This window comes from Microcaecilia unicolor, chromosome 1 (assembly GCF_901765095.1).
Source record: "Microcaecilia unicolor chromosome 1, aMicUni1.1, whole genome shotgun sequence".
Taxonomy (NCBI): domain Eukaryota; kingdom Metazoa; phylum Chordata; class Amphibia; order Gymnophiona; family Siphonopidae; genus Microcaecilia; species Microcaecilia unicolor.
This window is the reverse complement of record NC_044031.1, coordinates 531,576,665-531,598,004: the sequence shown is the minus strand read 5'-3', so window position 1 is coordinate 531,598,004 and position 21,340 is coordinate 531,576,665. Positions and strand designations below refer to the sequence as shown.

The 21,340-nt window shown below is 42.4% G+C and overlaps 1 protein-coding gene across 4 annotated transcripts in view; it reads right to left on the bottom strand.

The window, feature by feature from the left end:
• CPNE3 (copine 3) overlaps positions 1 to 21,340 on the bottom strand; it is a 144,878-nt gene that overhangs the window by 38,206 nt on the left and 85,332 nt on the right. For all 4 annotated transcript variants that reach the window (XM_030216255.1, XM_030216273.1, XM_030216246.1 and 1 more), the window contains exons 9-11: positions 18,643 to 18,729; positions 14,946 to 15,005; positions 7,157 to 7,290 (exon numbers count right to left, since the gene is read on the bottom strand). In XM_030216255.1, the coding sequence (XP_030072115.1) occupies positions 7,157 to 7,290; positions 14,946 to 15,005; positions 18,643 to 18,729 (281 nt within the window). The remainder of the gene's footprint in view (positions 1 to 7,156; positions 7,291 to 14,945; positions 15,006 to 18,642; positions 18,730 to 21,340) is intronic.

Sequence of the window (21,340 nt, the reverse complement as noted above, 5' to 3'; positions counted from 1 at the left end):
TTCTTGATGTCCAAGGATGCCAGGTACTCCCCTGCCTTCACTGCCGCTATAACAGAGCGGAGAGTCTCCATTCTGAAATGCCGAACTGTTAAGGCCCGATTGACCCCTTTGAGGTCGAGGATAGGCCGTACCGAACCTCCTTTCTTTGGTGCCAAGCTGATCTTCTGGCACCGGAACGACCGCACCCAGGCGGATCAGATTGTCCAAAGTCTGCTGCACTGCCACAGCTTTGACCGGAGACTTGCAGGGAGAGTGTACAAACCCGTCTCTTAAGGGTCGGCAGAACTCTAGCTTGCAGCCGTCTCTGATGACTTCCAGCACCCAAGCGTCTGAAGTTACCCTGGTCCACTCGCCCAGAAACGAGGACAGGCGTCCTCCAATCTGCTCTGGGCCATGGACCAGGACCCCGTCATTGGGTACGAGATCCTGGGGGAGGACCGGAGGGCGCACCTCCGGGACGGCGGTCTCTGCGAAAGGAATGCTGCTTGGGGGAGAAGTTCCTCTTGAAAGAAGAGGGGGCAGAGGAGCCCGACTTGCCCGGGCGATACCGACGGGCTTCCTGAAACCGCCCTTTGGAGGAACCGGGGCGGGCACCACTGGCCCGAGCCCTGACCTCTGGTAACCTCTTGCCCTTAGACGTGCCGAGATCGGTCACAATTTTGTCCAGCTCGACCCCAAACAGCAGCTTGCTTTAAAAGGCAACTTAGCCAGGCGAGACTTAGAGGCGTGGTCAGCAGACCAATGCTTCAGCCAAAGCCAACGCCGTGCAGAGACTGTCTGAGCCATACCCTTAGCCGAGGCTCTCAAGACATCATACAGCAAGTCTGCCAAATAGGCCAAGCCCGATTCCAGGGCCGGCCAATCAGCCCTCAAGGAAGGATCCGAGGGGGAAGCCCGTTGCACAATCGTCAGGCATGCCCTGGCCACATAGGAGCCGCAAACTGAGGCCTGCAAACTTAAGGCAGCCGCCTCAAAGGACGACCTTAAAGCCGCCTCCAATCTTCTGTCTTGGGCGTCCTTCAGGGCCGTGCCACCTTCCACCGGCAACGCCATTTTCTTAGTCACCGCAGTGATTAAAGAATCCACGGTAGGCCAAAGAAAGGCCTCCCGTTCACCTTCAGGCAGAGGATAGAGGCGGGACATAGCCCTAGCCACTTTGAGGCTCGCTTCCGGGACATCCCATTGAGCCGAAATCAAGGTGTGCATGGCATCATGCACATGGAAGGTTCTAGGCGGGCGCTTCGTTCCCAGCATAATGGCGGAGCCAACAGAGGCTGAGGGAGAGACGTCCTCCGGAGAGAAAATCTTCAAAATGCTCATGGCCTGCACTAACAGGTTGGGCAAATCCTCTGAGCGAAAGATCCGTGCTGCAGAGGGGTCATCCGCTCCATCCGAGCGGGAATCAGTCTCCTCCAAGGAATCCCCAAAGGACCGTTGGGAGAACTCAGATACGCTGCCCTCATCTACATCAGAGGAGACAGAATCCTCTAGGGCCTGGAAATCCACCCAAGGGCGTTTGCTTCCAGAGGCCTCAACCCCTTTATCGGACAAGGGAGCAGGGGCAGCGTTTTGCATAAGGAAGGCCTGATGCAGCAGCAAAATGAACTCGGGGGAGAAACCCCCCAGACTGTGCACTTCTGCAGCCTGGGCCACAGCCCTAGACGCACCCTCAACCGGCGCTTGCAAGAGTGGGGGAGAAACATGCTGTGCATCCAAAATGGCGTCCGGCGCGACACTCCGAGGAGCCGCGCGGGAAGAATGGCGCTTAACTTTGGCCGCTTTTTTGCCGTCGCCTGAATCAAGGGCGACCATAGCATTAACGTCTCCCACCTCGAGGGCGGCCCAAGAAGAAGCCGTCCGAGCAGAGTGGCCGGCCAAAATGGTGGGGGTGAGCAGCGGGGAATGGGCGTTTATGGCGGGAAAAACCGCCGCACCGGAGGAAGAACCGGGACACTGACCGGCCTCCAAACTGACGCCCAAAAAGGGCGAATCAGGCTTTAAGACCCCTGCATCCCCACTAGAAGCGCACACGCGGTCCGGGGAGCGATTCTTCGCGCCCTCGCCCTCCGACGCCATAGGCCACGTGGAGACCAATCGGGGAACCCCCTGCCCACTACAAAAAGGTAAAAATTACCTGCTTCTCGCTCCAAGCTGTAATGAACTGGTGTCCCGGTGAGCAGCTGCAATAAACGCTGATATAAACGTTGAAATAAACGCCCTTAAAGGACGTCCAAAATTTTTTTTTTTTTTTTTTAACGGAGCCAGCGGGAGGGGGGAGAAAAGGAGGGACCTGGCACCACCAGGTTTGCACTTGCTCAAGAAGAGCCCTCAACCCCAGGTACTCAACAAAACCTAAAGATTAGGCTTGGAGACCTAGCCAGAGCTGCTGCTGTGTGTGACCACCACCTGCTGAGATAGAGAACATACTGAGGAGTTTCCGGCAGCACATGACCACATATAGGGAGGCAAAAGGATTGCTCTCTATCTCCACCTGCTGGTAGATGGACACAACCCACCAGTCTATGGATTGATCAGCATGATGATATGGAATAGGCAATTACAGCAGTAAAAATATTCAAATAACAATTCAAAGTATGGCATGGTATAGTACTCATCTTATTACATAGAAACAGAGAAAAGACCACATGGTCTATCCAGTCTGCCCATCCATGCCATCTACTATCCCTTCCTCTACCATAAAGATCCTATGTATTTGACCCAAGTATTATTAAATTCAGATATAGTTTTCATTTCCACCACCTCCACCAGGTGGCCATTCCACAAATTTACCACTCTTTCCATGAAGAAGTATTTCCTCAGGCTACTTCTGAGTCTGTCCCCTTTCACCTTCATCCTATACCCCCTCATTCCACAACTTCCTTTCAACTGAAAAAAAGACAAACCTCCTGTGTATTTAAGCCATGTAGGTTTTGAACTTCTCTATCATATCTCCCCTCTAACACTTTTCTTTCAAAGTTTACATAAGTATAAGTATGCATAAGTCTGCACTCATACACTTTATGATGAAGACCATTGACCATTTTAGTAGCTGCCCTCTAGACTGATTCCATCCTGTTTATATCTTTTTGAAAGTGTGGTCTCCAGAATTGTGCACAATATTCTAAATGAGGTCTCACCAGAGTCTTATACAAGGTCATTAACGCCTCCTTTTTCCTACTGGCCATTCTCCCTATGCACCCAAGCATCCTTCTAGCTTTTGTTGTTGCCTTTTCTGTTTGGCCATTTTAAGATCATTCCATATGATCACACCCAAGTCCCACTCCATTTTTATGCACAAAAATTCTTCACCCCTTAAACTGAACCATTCCTTCGGGTTTTGCAGCCCAAATGCATGACCCTGCATTTTTTAGCATTAAATCCTAGCTGCCAAATTCCAGACCATTCCTCAAGCTTCGCTAGGAATTTCCTCATGTTATCCACACCATCAGGGGTATCTACTCCATTGCAGATTTTGGTATCATCTGCAAAGAAGCAAACCTTGCCAGACATGCTTTCAATAATATTGCTTACAAAAAGAACTGGCCCAAGAACCAAACCTTGCAGCACACCAATGGTAACATCCTTTTCCTCAGAGTGAGCTCCATTTACCACTATCTTCTGTCACCTTCCACTCAACCAGTTCCTAACCCAATTAGTCAGTTTAGGGCCTATACCGAGGGCACTCAGTTTATTTATTAGTTGTCTATGTAGATCTGTGTGAAAGACTTTGCTAAAATCTAAATACACCACATCTAGCACTCTCCCTTAATCCAACTCTCTGGTCACCCAGTCAAAGAACTGAATCAGATTTGTCTGAGAAGACCTGCCTCTAGTGAAGTCATGTTGCCTCAGGTCCTGTAATCTATTGGCAGATTTGTCCAAAGGGATTTATGAGAAATCTAAGGATTTTGAAGATTTATTAGCATGCATTCTTCCTTTTTCCACCCTGTCTAAAGAGCTGGTCTCTATTATGAGATCTCACTGGCATATTAGGCAGCTATATCCATTTGTTTCTCAATTTCAAACTACAGAATATCAACAGGGAAAAACAATAGGGGAATTCTTTTTTGACCCAATGGTAGCAAGAGAAAGTACAAGATACTAATACCTATAATCTTACAGCTTGTGGTGGCTGTCAATGGTGTGTACTCACTTTGGTGGGTCCTTTTTGGACAGATATTAGAACATCTATAACTACTACTTCTAGATCTGATACTACCTATGCAAGCATGAATTTTCTATATTATAAAGTGTCCATGTGCTTTAGTGTATGTAGGCCTCAGTAGTCATCCTGTGCGGCTCCGGCTAAATGAACATAAATCCTGTATTTCTATTAGGAATTTTCAAGCCCCTCTAGTGCAACACTGGGTAGATTATCAACATCAAGTCACAGATATCATATGGAGAGTTACTGATGTAATGCAAGAAGTGTGGGATGATGGTAATTATGACAAAGTTTTGAACTATAAAGAGCAAAATTGGATATATAGGCTTAATTCAGTGAACCCATTTGGCTTAAATGCTGACTCAGAATGGATGTCATCGGTATAGCTCAGGGTTTTATGATTGGTTAGTTTTAGTCAGCTGACTCTTGAGTGTTTGCATAAGAGAAATGCGGTTGCCATCATTTAAAACTGAAGAGACACCATGTTTAAGAGATAGTGACTGCATATTGAGGTATTAAATATTTTCTTTAATGCTTTTTTTTGTGAGAATAAGTCTATAGTATATAGAACAATAGTGATTTTTATTGCGTTCTGTTTTGTTTTTGTAGGGGACCAGACTTGAGAAACCTTAGAATATAGAATCCAAAAAATACTCTAAAAAAATCATATAGTATGTGTGGATAATAGAGAAACACATACATATGAAAAAAAAACCAATAATAATTGTGTATTTTGGGTCCTCAGTGTGGGATTCAGAGATGTGAAATAGAGACAGTGCTGTTCCCTGACTTACAGCCAAGTAGAATCAATGTTTGCAAGCTGGCTGAAACTTCACACCAAGTGCACCCCCCCCACCCCCAAAAAAAAAAAACAGTGCATAACTGTGAAAAAAGTATGTGTGTATATATATATATAAATCAATATCTCTATTATCAGCACAAACTATGATGAGCAGTGTCAAGCTTGCAATCACTAATTAAAACAGTCCTTAAGCAGTTCACAAATAGTGTATATTATTCATGAAAAATCACAATTCAATATAAAATTGTATCAGTCAAGTGAAAAACTTATCTAGATAGTAGGATGAGTCCAATTGGGTTCTACAAAGCTCCATTTCGGAAATTACTCCATCAGGAACCAGGCATCAAAATACCCACTACAGGACCACAGTACTCCTCAAAATGACAACAACTTGAGAAGACTTAAGGCAAAACATGTCGGCAAAGTAGTCCCATACTACTTATTTTTATTTTTGTTACATTTGTACCCTGCGCTTTCCCACTCATGGCAGGCTCAATGCGGCTTACATGGGGCAATGGAGGGTTAAGTGACTTGCCCAGAGTCACAAGGAGCTGCCTGTGCCTGAAGTGGAAATTGAACTCAGTTCCTCAGTTCACCAGGACCAAAGTCAAGGGCCTTAGGCAAGGGCCTAACCACTAGGCCACTCCTCCACTAATGCTGGAAACTAGCTTTAAAGCTGCTACAATTGCTATTGCTAAGGATCAAGCTAAGTGCTTTTCCAATTTTTACATTTATATATTAAGTTTGCGAACTAGAATATAAATTAAGAAAGATAATGTTAAAAATTTTTTTTTCAAAATTCAAAATTTAGAAGGAATAACAATTTGGTACATAAAGCTTAAGTAGAAATGATTTTATGTGGTACCTCGAGGTTCTTGAAATTGGGTTCTAAGGTGTTTATTATTACCATAGAGTTCTGTCTATTGGATGATATTATATGCTCTACTTCTACTATTTGATTATTTTTGGAGCCTATTTGACTGTGTATTTAGTCAAATTTATTGATAAAAAGTCTTGTAAGCCCCTTTGTCTCAATATATTCACATTGACAGCTTCTCCCCACTTTATAATTAATATTGTTATTTTTGTTTACTTTTTAACTTTAACAAGTGTTTTAAATCTGTAATATTAGTATATTTTCCAGTGGTGAAGTATATACTGGTAAACTCTCTTAGCATTAGTGACTGCTTCCCTTTTTGTGGGGGTTTCCTTTTTTGTGACACATCAATAGGGAGGCAAAACATGCAGCAGTACTGGAAGCTGATAAAGTGCTTGTTTGTGGAAAAGGAGAAGCTCTGGGATCTAAATGTGTAGAATACTTTGTTCAAAAACTGGGTAATTTGCATTTAAGCTGTACAACCAGTTTCCTTCTAGGAGAGACAATTCTCGCAGTATGAGCCTGACATCTTCATGGTTTATACTGCAAGACTGGTCCCAAGATGGGGATGCAAAAGCAAAAGTTGGTCAGTGTGCCACAATCCCTTGAGCTGGCCCAGGTTCTGTGTCTCCATCTGCTGCTTGAGAAGCATATATCCAGGCATCTGAACTGATTTGGCAAGATAAAGAATGAAAGACCATAGTACTTCAGCTTGAGATCCTCCCATCCCTTCCAATCATAAATTTCATTAAGCAGGTTCCAACTAGGCTGGAAGCTTGGTGAATGAAAATAAAATAGTATATCGGCAAACGTCTTGACAAACATACTCATCTGTGTGTGTGTGGGGGGGGGGGGGGGTTGCACCCATTTTTTCTTCAACATCAGGAGATTTTCAGATTACTTCTGTTGATAAGCATGAGATGGATGCAAAATGATCTCTGTCTCTTCTCCTCTGTATTACAGGGTAGAACATGCCAGTGTTTTACATTTTTGCCTCCATGCTGGATCTACCAGCAGGACAGAAACACTGGGAGCTATTACCAAATAGGGGTTCAGTGAAAGCCTGAGTGCTGTTGGAGACAGCTGAGTTACTAGAATGCATTTCACACAAAAAACAAAACAAAAAACTGGCAGTAAACTAATTTCCCAATTTAATCTAAATCCTCTAATTGTAGTAAAAGAAAAAGGGGCACATAAACATAGCTAACTTTCTATTCGACAACACTGAAGTGCCATTCTAAAATAAATCTTTAACCTCAAAATGTTGAGATAAACTACAATAGCTCCCGCAAAAGAGCTCCAATAAACTTACGCATCATAATCTTGAATAACCACTCCCACAGACCAGATGGCTGCCAGATACTCATTAACTCCATTTGGGCTGATGAAATGGAGAGAATTAGGAGAGCGGGGATCACCATTGGATGCGGTAAAGTCTATACCAACCTGTTAGGAAAAAAAACCCAAAATAGCATAGGTGTTCCGAGAGATGAAAAAGTGTCACTAGACTTTTGTACACTTTAAAATAGCTCTTTTTATAACTTACATTTAAAAAGCATTTAGCCTATGCATGAAACCAAAGCACCCGTGATTCATTAATATTACTGAACCAGTACTCTCTGCAGTTTAACACTGGTACTAAAACAGCTTTGCCTCCAAGCCAGATATAAGCTGCTAAAATAGCCTCTCTTAGTCCCAGAAGTTCTTTCCTGTCTGCTTTGTCCTTTCATATTTTGAGTTTCTTTTTCTTGTTTATAATTATTTTTAATTCTATATTTAGATCCAACCAAACAAATCCAGTAATAACGTCCACAAACATGGTGCCCATTATTTCTTCAGTGCAACCAGTCAAATTAATATGTACATGGATCCAATTACACGTTTTAGTACAGTTTACCCCATCCCTCCCTCCTCTCACCCACTTATGTTGTCACTTTCAACTTATACCACACAAGAAAGGGAGATATTTGCTGAAATTGAATTAATGATGTCTTAATGCTGTGAGCCTAGACATAAAATATATATATGCCATAATTTCTTGTACACCATTATTTTTCCACATGGCCACGATCTCCAACCAAACTGCAATCCACCAAAAAGCATGTTAGCTTATTTTCCTTGTTGGATAGCCCCATACAAGATTGATTGAGAAGACATGCTAATTTCAGTTTTAACAAAGGGGATCCTCACATATTGCTCAGTGTTTTACACAGCTGGTCCCAAAACATTTGAATCTTAATATGTTCTCACCACATACATAGGAATGTCCCTTGCTCGCCACATTCTAACCAACACTTATCTTTTATCACTGGATTTATCCGATGAAGCTTCACAGATGTGGAGAACCATCAACATAGTGACTTGAGTCCATTCTCAACATGGTTAGTGGCAATTGAGCTCTTCTGTATGTCCACAAAGATCTGTACCCATTGGGGAGGCTAGAGAGTACTCAATGCCTTCCATTCTAAAATATATTTAGCCTTCCTGTTCTCACCTCCTGCACCATTTATCACCTTACACAAGATCACTATAGCCCCATTTTGCTTCTTTGACTGCAATAGTTTTTTCAAACCCAGTTAGTAGTAGTTTTAAATCCTTCTTTACCTCTCCCTTCCCCACATAACCCCGGATTCTATATAGCACGACGTAAGTTGTGAACACATATCCGGTCGTATTATGGATTTGTGCAAGCAACTTAATTAGTTAACAAGCCAATCTGCACTGATAATTGCCAATTAACAAGCAACTGACACTAATTGGCATTAATACAAATTTATGTGCACAACTGTCTAAGCATATTGTAATGTGATGTGCATAAATGCTAAGTCGCATAGTTAAAAAGGGGGCATGGAGAGGGGCAGGTTGGGGGCATTTCTAAAATCTGTGCACATTGTTATAGAATACATCCAGTCTGCACATAAATTCAGCATCTGCATTTATACCAAGGTTTACTTGGCATAATTGCCCACGACTAATTGACTCACGTGGACGGGCGCCTGGCATATTCTATACACTACATATAAATTTAGGTGTATTCTGTAAAGTATGCCTAAATTTATACATACTTTAAAAAATACGCCTAGGCATATTTTGTTTCAGTGTTGATTTTTTAAGTGTGATATTACTTATTTATTATTTATTAGGATTTATTTACCCCCTTTTTGAAGGAATTCACTCAAGGCGGTGTATAGTAAGAATAGATCAAACATGAGAAATAGGCAATTACAGCAGTAAAAAATATTGAAAAAACAATACAAAGTATGACGTGGAGGGGCATAATCAAAAGGGGCGCCCAAAGTTTCCTGAGGACGTCCTTGCAGGACATCCCAGCAAAGGGGCGGGGAAACCCGTATTATCGAAACAAGATGGGTGTCCATCTTTTGTTTCGATAATACGGTCGGGGACACCCAAATCGCAAAATTTAGGTCGACCTTAGAGATGTCATCCCTGATTTTCGGCGATAATGGAAACCGAGGACGCCAATCTCAGAAACGACCAAATCCAAGCCATTTGGTCGTGGGAGGAGCCAGCATTCGTAGTGCACTGGTCCCCCTGACATGCCAGGACACCAACCGGGCACCCTAGGGGGCACTGTAGTGGACTTCAGAAATTGCTCCCAGGTGCATATATAGAATCTAATTTATAATGTTTTACCTGTAAGCAAGCATATACAGTTCCCCTACTTCAGGAAAGGTAAGGTAAATATTCTCCGATGAAATGGCTGCCCCATAAAACATAACCTTTTAGGTTCCCACACCCTGTGAATTTTTTGATTTAACTGGTAGAAAAATCCCAAGGATTTGTAATAAGAGCCAAACACAAAAATCTCCTTCCACTCAGCAATAAAGATTTTTTTTCCCCAAAGAATCTCTGTTAATCGCATAAAAGTTGTGACCCATTTCTGAGGAACCCTATCCTAAATTCCCAACATCCACACTTTCATACTGCTCACTCCTCCAACAACCTCATTGTTTTTGACGTGATGAGTGCCAGACTAGCAAGGCTCTCAGTTCGGCTAATAGATAATAATGTTGGAAATTTGGGACCGCCAGACCTCCTCTTTCCCAACTCTGGAGCATTATTTCTCTTGAAATCCTCGGAGGTTTCTTGCGCCAGATAAAATCAAGAACTTCTCTATGTATTTTCCCCCATATTTTTCCGAGTAATTCCATGGGTAAGGTTTCGAAAAAGTAAAGGAACTTTGGAAGCATCATCATTTTTATGGTCCCTATCCTCTGCACCCATGAAAGGTGAAGCTTAGATCAGTGATCAAATCTTTATTCAATCTAATAATGGACCATTGTTTGCTTGAAAGAGTCAATCACAGGATGAAGTGACTTGGACCCCTAAGTATCGAATGGAGTCCAAGGGAATAGACCAGTCAGTTCTGCAACCACCTCTTCCTGAACATCAAGATTTAGAAGTTCAGATTTTGGCATATTGGCTTTAAAAACAGAAACAGACCCAAAGTCATTTATTCCTTCATTATGGCCGACATAGAGGATCTAAGCAAACAACAGTAGGTAAAGTGAAGTGACTCACCTATAGCAGATGTTCTCCAAGGACAGCAGGGCAAGTATTCTCACAGTTGGTGACGTCACCAATGAAGCCCTGGGTCGGATGCTGCCCAGTATACAGCACATTCCTGAAGCCTTTGGAAGGCCCAACCGCATATGCGTAGGTTCCTTCCCGCCTACTGTACTCACGTGAGACCCGACATTAATTAAAAAAAGCGTAAGAATGAAACTCCTAGGGGGGGTGGGGGGGGGGGGTATGTGAGAATACGTGTCCAGCTGTCCTCAGAAATCACTTGCTACAGGTGAGTAACTTCGCTTTCTCCAAGGATAAGCAGGACAAAATATTCTCAGTTAGTAATCTCTAGTTACCAGGTTCACTGAAAACAAAGAATGGTCAACAGCGACTTGCAACAGAAAGACCAATCAAAGCCAATAACACTAACAACAAAACAGGACTGTCTATGGGCTTTAGTCCGCTCCAGATAGAAGGCTTGCAGTCCAAGACTGCAGTGCACTTAAACCAGGATGGGCATGAGGTATTGGAAAAAATGTTTGAAGGACAACTGACTGGTTAAGATGGAACTCCAACTACTAAGAATAGATTATTACCAAATTATATTTATCACCATAACAATTACACATAATCACTTACACAAACTTTGCTTCTCATATCATCCTTCACATAAATGTTGTTGTATAATCTCTGGGTATTCACTTTGTCCTCCCGCTAGGTTATTTACCAAAATCACCTTCAATGTCCATAAATCATAGTCCCTCGAGGAACATAGAGTTTATAATCCCTGTAGAGAGATGATGAATAAATCCACGTCGTTCTGTATTATGTGATCCTCTGATTCACTCATGAATAACAAGTTCTATTAGCCACAAATGTGCTTAAAAGTTGCAGTTCAAATGATGTCACTATCACTCCAATATAACATCCCAATGAGGATCCTTGCCCATCATATCTTACAGCTCTACACAGGGCTGTGTTTCACCAGAAGGTGTCTTCAGGAGCCGTTCAAATGTCACCTCAATCCAGTGACTTCAATTCATTCAAAAAGTCCTTCAACTGCCATTTCCACCAAGTAACGTTCATTTTACAACTTCCTTATCATTTAAGCGCATTCCTTCAGATGGAAGACTATTCAGGTCAAACTACCCTCACTTAGGTTTGGAACTCCGACATCACCTTAGGAAGGAACTTAGTATGTGTGGGGAACTACTCTGTTGTGATGAAAGGTGGATCAGCTACTAGGTCCTGAAGTTCACTGACTGTGCGAGCTGAAGTGACTGCCACTAAAAAACAAGACCTTCCAGGTCAGGTACTTCAGATGACAAGAGTCAAGTGGCTCAAAAGGATCTTTTATCAGCTGGGTGAGGACAACATAGAGGTCTCATGACACATGCAGAGATTTGAAGGGAGGCTTTATTAAAAGCAAACCTCTCACAATGTGAACAATTAGAGGCTGTACAGAGATGGGCTTACACTGTACATGGTGATGGTAAGCACTAATTGCACTGAGGTGAACCCTTACAGAGTTGGTTTGGTTGACTCAAGAGAGGTGCAGAAGGTATTCAAGCAGTTTTTGTGTAGGACAAGTGAGAGAATCTAGGGCCTTGCCCTCATACCAGATGGCAAACATCTTCCACTGGAAAATATAGCACCTCTTAGTGAAATCTTCCCTGTAAGAAAAGAGGATTTTGGAGACACCCTCAAGCAGCTGGAGGGCTGCAAATTCTATGCTCCCAACATACAGGCCATGAGGGTCAGGGAGTGGAGGTTGGGATGTAGAAGTGACCCCTCATTCTGTGTGATAAGGGTCGGGAAACACTCCAATCTCCAAGGTTCTTTAGAGGACAACTCCAGAAGAAGCGGAAATCATATCTGCCTCGGCCAATAAGGCTCGATGAGGATCATGGTTCCTTGGTACTGCCTGAGTTTCAGCAAAATCTTCCCGATCAGAGGGACTGGAGGATATGCATAAAGAAGTCCTTTCCTCCAATCAAGAAGAAAGGCATCAGATGCTAGCCTCTCATGTGATCTGTGTCTGGAGCAGAGCTCAGAAACTTTATTGTTGAGATGAGTGGCAAACAGATCAACCCATGGGGTGCTCCGCTCTCAGAAGATCTCATTGGCAACGTCTATATGGAGGGACCACGCGTGCGATTGCATTATCTATCCACCTCTTTCCTCACTAGGTATGTGGCCCTCAGTACCATGTCGTGGCTGGTGGCCAACTACCACATCCTGACTGCGTCTTGACATAAGGGGTAGGATCTTGTACCCCCTGCTTGTTGAGATAGTACATGTCTTAAACAATTTCTTTTGGTACTTGTTCTACAGTGCACTGTACATAAATATAGATGGGAACAAGTGTTTACTCTAATAAGGCAACTGCAATTAGGTTATAGAGGAAAAGACTTCAGACTCCCGGTCACAGCTGGTTATACTCAAACTAAACTAGCTGACCGCTCTGCTCTGCGTGTCTGACATTCAGTTCACGCTGGCGAGAATCCTCATCAGTCAAAAAACCTCTAGTACATCGATCTATCAATTTCATACATTCCTTCGATGTGTAACTATACTTAGATAATACTTAGCTGTGGTTTGTGCTAGGGCAAATTCTATTAGAATAGAATTTGCCCTAGCACAAACCACAGCTAAGTATTATCTAAGTATAGTTACACATCGAAGGAATGTATGAAATTGATAGATCGATGTACTAGAGGTTTTTTGACTGATGAGGATTCTCGCCAGCGTGAACTGAATGTCAGACACGCAGAGCAGAGCGGTCAGCTAGTTTAGTTTGAGTATAACCAGCTGTGACCGGGAGTCTGAAGTCTTTTCCTCTATAACCTAATTGCAGTTGCCTTATTAGAGTAAACACTTGTTCCCATCTATATTTATGAGATAGTACATGGTAACCTGATTGTTTGGATCAGAACAATTTGGTTCAACAGCTGATCTCTGAAAGCCTTTAGAGTGTTCCAAACTGCCCACAGCTCTAGGAAATTGATATGAAAGTGCATCTCCAGAGTACCCCATCCCTGGTTAGACGCATCTGTGGTTAGAATTTTCTGAGGAGGAAGAATTTAGAATGGTAGTCCTTGAGTTAAATAGGTCCGAATTATCTACCAGAGAAGGGATTGCCACAACTCTGGGGTGAATGATATGGCATCCTTCAGATTCCCTATGGTTTGACCCACTAGAAGCCAAGGTCCACTGAGTACCCCCTGCAGATGGAGGCGTGCCATGGGTGTGATGTGAACAGTGGAGGCCATGTGGCCCAGCAACCTCAATATCTGCCAAGCTGTGACCTGCTGGATGTGCTGAACCTGAGTGGCAATGTAGATGAGGGCAGACTATTTGTTGAACAAATACTGCCCTATACTTCATCTTTTCCTAAGTTTGCTTACCAGCGAGGTAGAAACATAGATGAGCTGCTAACTCATGCTGATACTTCTTTGTCCTCAATTACTAATCCTGGACACTTTAAATGTGGCCAATGTATATATTGCCATTATTCCCTCGAAATTAAGGAAGGGGATAACCCGACAATGGGGGCAAAATTCATTCCATGTGACAGAAAGACTGCACCACCACTCAGGTAGTTTATTTATTTATTTATTTATTTATTTATTTATTTATTGCATTTGTATTCCACATTTTCCAACCTATTTGCAGGCTCAATGTGGCTTACATTATACCGTAGTGGCGATCACCATTAACGGAATGAGAAATACAGAGTGGTATTGCATTAAAGTTCATAAGTGACATATTGTATCCACTGCCCTTGCAATTTATATTACACTGGACAGACATGAAGGAAGCTTAAGCTCCATATTGCAGAACATCTCAGCTGTTTGAGAAACCACCATGAAGAGGCATCTTTGGTGGAGCATCGGTTTAGTGCTCAGCACCAAGTTTCAGATTTGAGTTTCTTTGCTCTGTTGCGAGTTCGATCTCCACATGGTGGAGTCGTTTCCCAAATATTAGTGGAGAAGGTACAACAGTTCATTTTTTCTTGAAGTACTGTCCATCCTCGCAGATTGAACAAAGAAATTGAATGGACTATGGTATAACCATAGTATAACCAGTTGACTCTTTCAGCATTTTAATAACAAATGTCTATTGAAATGTAATGAGTGTTTGAAGTAGTTTTAAATTAGCATTTGAAACAATGTACCAATCAAAGTGCTAGATTTTGATGACATTATTACCCAAAGAGAGGCTGATATAGTTCTCAGCATTTTTTGTCAGTTTATTCACAGCATAGTCCTGAATGGGACCCCTTCTGAGGCCTGCCAAATGATAACCGTGCTTTCAGGAATCTGTGGGAAGGAAACATTACTTTACAAATGTTCTGCTATCGGGAAGTCCTCAACAGTCACTATCCCAGAGATCAATGCTCCAGGGACTATAATTCGAGGAAGGAAACAAAATATACACCAGGTACATAGTTAAAAGGCAATTTTTAAAAATTAAAAACTAACAAAATAATTTGGTTATGACCGAAACTACTGTGCTAAAGACCATTTCTTACAATTCATCCAATAAATACAAAAATAGGTTTTACTTACAATAAAATTCATCTGACATCCTCCCATGATATAGTCTAGAAATGTATACTCTACAGAAATCTGCAGGGAAAACAGTAAATATTTTTAAAATGTTATTGGTACTTTACCATCAGGCCTTAACATTATGTCAAGCTACAAAAAAAATCCAAGTAGCAGAGGCTGTATATTGCATACATGAATCTGAGAAATTCTCAGACAGGCTAAAATGCTAAAAACATTTTGAAGACACTTATTCATTGTCTAAACCAAATAAAAATAATTTACTATTACTGTACTTGCTTTGCTTATCTACCACACTTAACTTTAGGGGAATGGGAGGAGTGCCTCAGTGCAGTAAACAATGACCAGACTGATATGAAAACAAAGTGAGAATGAATAGCCTATTATAGGGCCTTACAAAGAAAAAGCAAGTCATGAAGAGGTTAATAGGTTTTGATACAAGAGATGTCCTTTATCAAGACTGGTTGCATTATGAAGTCCTGTTACAGAACCGTGGTAAAATTTGTAATTACCAAGGCATAACACAGGAATTAACATGCAGAAACAGGCAAAGTACCACAAAACCTCTTAACACTGTCGCCCAGTAGCCTGTTTCCACTAATTGCTTCATACACTCTAGCAAAAAGGCCTCTATGTTCATATGGAAGGCTGAATACTTCATACCAGCAGAGAAAAAAAAAAGTTAACAATTTGACAGATGTAAAGTAATGGTACAGTAAAAAAGAATGAAGAGAAAATGCAGGATTGGGTACAAGGCAAAAGTGGTAAGGGACACTGAAATCAGTTGAATAAAGAGGAAGAACATAAGAAATGTCATGTTAAGTCAGACCTGTGATACATCAAGCCCAGCATTCTGTCTCCAGTGGTGGTCAGCCTAAGTCACTTGGAAGTACAAGAAGAATCTTGGTTATCTGACTTAAATCGGGCACAACAGGTTGTTGGATATCCAAAAATTCGGATAATATAGAGATTCACATTGCACTTGTAAATTCCTTCCTATACTAGGCCTGTCTTTCAGCTTATGTATTTAAAATCATGTAATGACCTTGCATCTAATTCACTTACTTTCAGCTTATGTATTTAAGATCATGTAATGACTGCATCATAACAACACTCTGTAAGCCATATTGAGCCTGCAAAAAGGTGGGATAATGTGGGGTACAAATGCAATAAATAATAATAATAATACTAGGCCTATAATATGGCCCTGCTAGCCCTCAGTTTTCCCAGCCTTGCTGTTATCAGCATATTTTTAGTCTCTTCCTGCAGCTGCATGTAAGCTACAGTGCTTTCTCAGGAAATGGAAAGTACATGTTACATGTCAAGGTGACAGGAGAAACTGAGGCTATGTGGCCCATATATGGCTGAAACATATGGATATAACCTTGGTGGTGATGAGAGACTGAGGACCCTGCTGACCCCAAGATGTTCCAACGGAAATATGTGTTCAGAGAAGAAGGACACCAGGTGTTTCATACTATTTACTTGTTTGCTACATGGATTTGCATGCAGGGAGCACGCTTTACTGATAAGGAATTAGCCAATTGCCACAAAGTGTTAATGTGCACACAAGAGGAGAGGATGATACAATGTAGGAAATTGCCATTTATGTATACATATAAAAATAACAGAATATTACAGGAAAATCCATATATGATCATAAGTTAGTTTAGGAGAAATCACATGATTTAGGAGAAACAAAACTTACAACAGTATATATGTGATGGCTAGGAAGGTTTTGCTTAGCAGTTTTGTTATTCAGTCTGTGAATCTGGCTACTGGGTGACAACCTGCTCCAGAGAGAACAATTATTTTGTATTGGCTTAGTGAGATACCAATAAAGATTTTTACTGGTTGCGCCTATATCTCTAAGTCTGAGTGTTTTCCCCCTCCCCAGGGACAAGGGACAGGATTACACACATTGCATCCCTATCCCCCCTTCACAGCAGCAGCCTTTCCAATCCTCGATGCATCTTCAAGTGCCTTCCCACCTACCTGACCAACTGTAGCCCCCCCCCCCCCAGGTCTACTTTAGAAACCCTAGTGGTCTAGCAGCGAGGTCAGGGCAGGAGCGATCCCCAGTCGCTTCTGCCAATGCTGGCTTGGCTTTCAAAATTGCTGTTGCAAACTCTGCTGACAGTCTTGTGAGCATGCCACTAGAGTTCATGGCAGCCATTCTGAGAACCAAGCCAGCAAAGGCAGGAGTGACTGGGACCTCACCGCTGGACCACCAGGGCTTCTAAAGCAGACCCGGAGAGGGGGTGTACGGGTGGTCAAGTAGGTGGGGAGGCTACTTCTCTTTGGGTGAGTGGGATTCTGGGAGGTGTGGCTGATGACCTGATGTTTGGGAAGGACAGATAGAGTGGGAGGAGCCCAAGATTACCAACCACTGGTTAATCCAGAATGTTAGATAACTGAAGGTCTTTTTACCAGGACTCTACTGTACATGACAGATCTTGACAGGAAAATCTGTTCCATATTGCTCTCTCTCACAAAAGACACCAAGCCCATCTGGCTAATAATTATTTATGGAACTTTGCTCAAGCTTTATTTTAAATTCAGCTATACTACTTAGCCTAAACCACATTGTCTAGCATACTTCCTGTATTTTCTCAAAGCTGAAGAGCTTGGTATGTTTTCCTTTGTTTTTAATAAGGGAGTTGTCCATCCCCTCAATTGTTTTTTGATACCCTTCATTATACTTTTTCTAGTTCTGCTTTTTTTTTTTGAGATGCAGTGACCAGAACAGTGGAGCCACACCATTTAGCAATAGAGAGGCATTGTTTTATTCCCAGTTTCATTTTCTATGTCTTTGTGAATAATTGCTAACTTCTATTTGCCTTTTTGTGTCTGTAACACTGCACACTGAGATTTCAATTTATTGCGCACAGCTATTCAAGGTCTTTTTCTTGGGCGAGACCAGCAAGTTAGAGTGGGCAATCAGCTTCAGCATACAGTGATGGGCAGGGGTGTTCCATAGTGGTTACACTGTCCTTCATCTTATTCAATATACAGTATATTTACTTTCATGGTGTGTCCTGCTTAGCAAGTTTTCTTTTTCATTATTTTACAGATGAAAACTCATTCATCTATGTCTGCATTTAATTTGCCATCTGTGTACACCATGTTTAGCAACCTTATTTCCAGCCTTAGACTGATTCAGTTTTATATGTTTTATTATTGTTTGTGTTTATTCTTTAATGCTTAAGATTGTGCAAGGTGGGTAAATACATTAAATGACCTGAATTTAAGTATACAGCTAAAAATTTGTGTGCCAATAGTTCAGCTACTGAAACTAACATAAGTCCACAAAAATAAATGTTTTAATGGCCTCCACTTATTTTTTCCAACTAAATTGAATGAAATATTTTTATGCCTTCTATTCTCCTCACCATATGGCATGCCCAGACATCTCTAGCAACCTCACTGTCCCCTAAAGGCTGAAAGGGCACTTCCTCTGAGGTACACCATAAATACTGTTCATTCACTGGCTGCGGCTGTCACTGTACTGTTGGCTATCACCCTCCCCGTCCACATGCTTGAGGAATTATCTCTGTAATATGCTTAGGCTCCAAAGGTAGTGGTGGGTGAGTAGATCCAAACCTGACTCCTTCTGGGACACAGTGTACATATACAAGAAGCAATTATTTGTATCAGCATTAATTTAAGAGTCTAACAAAATATGAAGCTCACTAACCTTGCACTGTTTCACGCTCACTACACCAGAATTTCTGTAGTTTTTCTTCTTCTGCTTTTTCTTTGGATTAATGCAATCAAATTCAACCTAAAGAGACAGAAGTAACAGAACACAGAGCTTAAGTATGCAAACCAAATTGAGACATACTGCATTAATTCAGCTCAGTTCACCTTGTTTTATAGCCAGTTTGCTTCTATTCTTCTAAAAAAAAAACCCAAATAGGGCCCTGTTTACAAAGCCGAACTGTAGGCACGCTAACTTTTTAGTGCATACTAAAAATTAGTGCGCACTAACAACAGAGACACCCATTATATTCCTATGGGTGTCTCTATCGATAGCGCATGCTAATTTTTAGAGTGCGCTAAAAAGTTTGCGCACCTACTGCACGGCTTAGTAAACAGGGCCCATAGTATCTTAAGATGTGATCACAGAGCAAGCATGCTTTTACTAGTGAATAAAATGTTTCACTGAGTTACTTGCTCTAGACATAGTTCAATATTTGATAAAATAACAAGATGGGGAAAAAACCACTATTAAAATATAAAAATCATGGCTCCTATTGCCAAAGTAAACAGTTATTGTTATTTAAATGAGTATGAGGCATATTTTCAAAGCACTTAGCCTTCCAAAGTTCCATAGGTTTCTATGGAACTTTGGAAGGCTAAGTGCTTCTATATAATGTTAGGTTTCAGTTGATTAACTTTTCAAGTGTATCAGAAATTTATGCTGGCACAGGAGCTGTGCAAACACAGATATTGCTGTCATTTTACCATGCATTTATGATCACAAACACTTAGCACACAGCATCCATTAGTAAATTACCCCTATCTGCCACAGAACCCAAAGAAATTAAATAGGCCCTCTAGCAGAAAGGTTATGATGCTAGTAAATAACCCTCTTAGCAAAAGATTTTTAAATGTGTATGTGTGTATTTATAATAATTTGGTGTGCTGTATTGCTGAAGAATGAATGGGTTTGGAAAGCAGCATTTGCAACTGCTAATCAAACATATAAACGGCGAGTGACCGACTCACTCGCAAATGCGCAGTAGAGACTTCCCTCTCTGTCCCGCCCCCGCGTCAATACGTGATGACGGGGGGGGGGGGGGGGCGGGACAGAGAGGGATACTGCACCGCCGAGGTTGCTACCGCTCCCCGCCCCCCCACTCGGAGTCGCTGCCGCCACCCCTCCACCCGACCCCTCTCTTCCCTTCTGAACTTACACATCCATTCGCCGAACGCAGCAACGCACATCAGCTGAGCTGCCCCTTCCTTCTCTGCCTGTGTCCCGCCCTCGCTGACGTTACGTCATAGGAGGGCGGGGCCACAGGCAGAGAAGGAAGGGCCCACGGCAGCTCAGTTGATGTGCGTTGCTGCGTTTGGCAAATGGATGTGTAAGTTCAGAAGCGAAGAGAGGGCCCGGGCCGGGTGGAGGGGTGGCGGCGACGACTCCGAGGGGGGGGGGGGGGGGAAGGAAAACCCCAATACCAGCCCGTTTTTACAGGCTCAACGGCTAGTTTATATATAAAGAGATATATAGAAACAATATTATAAACTGACTGCTCCAAAAGCATACGCAGCATAGATAAAACTCAAAAGACAGGGACGTCCCCCTTTAAACTTTGTTCTGAGTCAGATTTCTAAATCTAAAAACCATACTAAGGCCATTATTTTGGAAGCCCTGTTCACATTTTAAACATGTAAAATACTGCCATTTATACATGTATATTGAATAAACATTAAAAAGCCTGTTTTAGAAAACGTATTTACACATGTAAATCTGCAATCTGTGCATATAGCAAAGCGGTGGGGTTTCATGTTTGAACAATTTTATTGATGATATAACAAAAGCAAGGACAAGCAGTCAACAACAGGAAGAACATAACCTGTCAAAGATTTTCCATATTTTATCCCCCCCACACCCCCAGGAACTCCAGCCCCTCATGCAAAAACAGGCACAAGGGTCCGGGGGCCTGTACTCTTGCATCCCCAAACCCCAATCGTAACAAACCAGCACTCAACTCCCCCCCCCCCCCCCCCAACACCACTGAATCCCCCACCCCAAGGATACCCAGAACTGTTCCCAACAATGATCCCCACACTAAATGAACCCACAAAAAGACAACTCCTCCCTCGCTTACAGCTGATTCAGTAACCAACCGTATCCCTTAGGGCTCAAAAGTGTTAAGGTGGTGGGGTTTAAGTGGAACCAAAAATACACAAGTATTCCCCTTTCAGAAATGGAGTGAATGTCTATGATCAACAAGATCGATGTCGAGATTTACAGCTGCTACCATGTGTGTCTAGGTATTGTAAAAAAGTTTATTTTGGGCAGCGGGCGTCCTTCTCACAGGGTCACCCAAATTGGCATAATCGACAGCTGATTTTGGGCGTCCCCAACTGCTTTCTGTTGTGGGGATGACCAAAGTTCACGGGGGCGTGTTGGAGACATAGCGAAGGCGGCACTTGGGTGTGCCTAACACATGGGCATTCTCGACCCATAATCAAAAAACAAAAATGGCGTCCCTGACAAGCGCTTGGACGACTTTACTTGGTCCTTTTTTTGTTACGCTCAAGCCACGAAAAGGTGCCCGAACTGACCAGATGACCACCGGAGGGAATGACCTCCCCTTACTCCTCCAGTGGTCACTAACCCCCTCCCACCCTCAAAAAAATAGTTAAAAAATATTTTGTGCCAG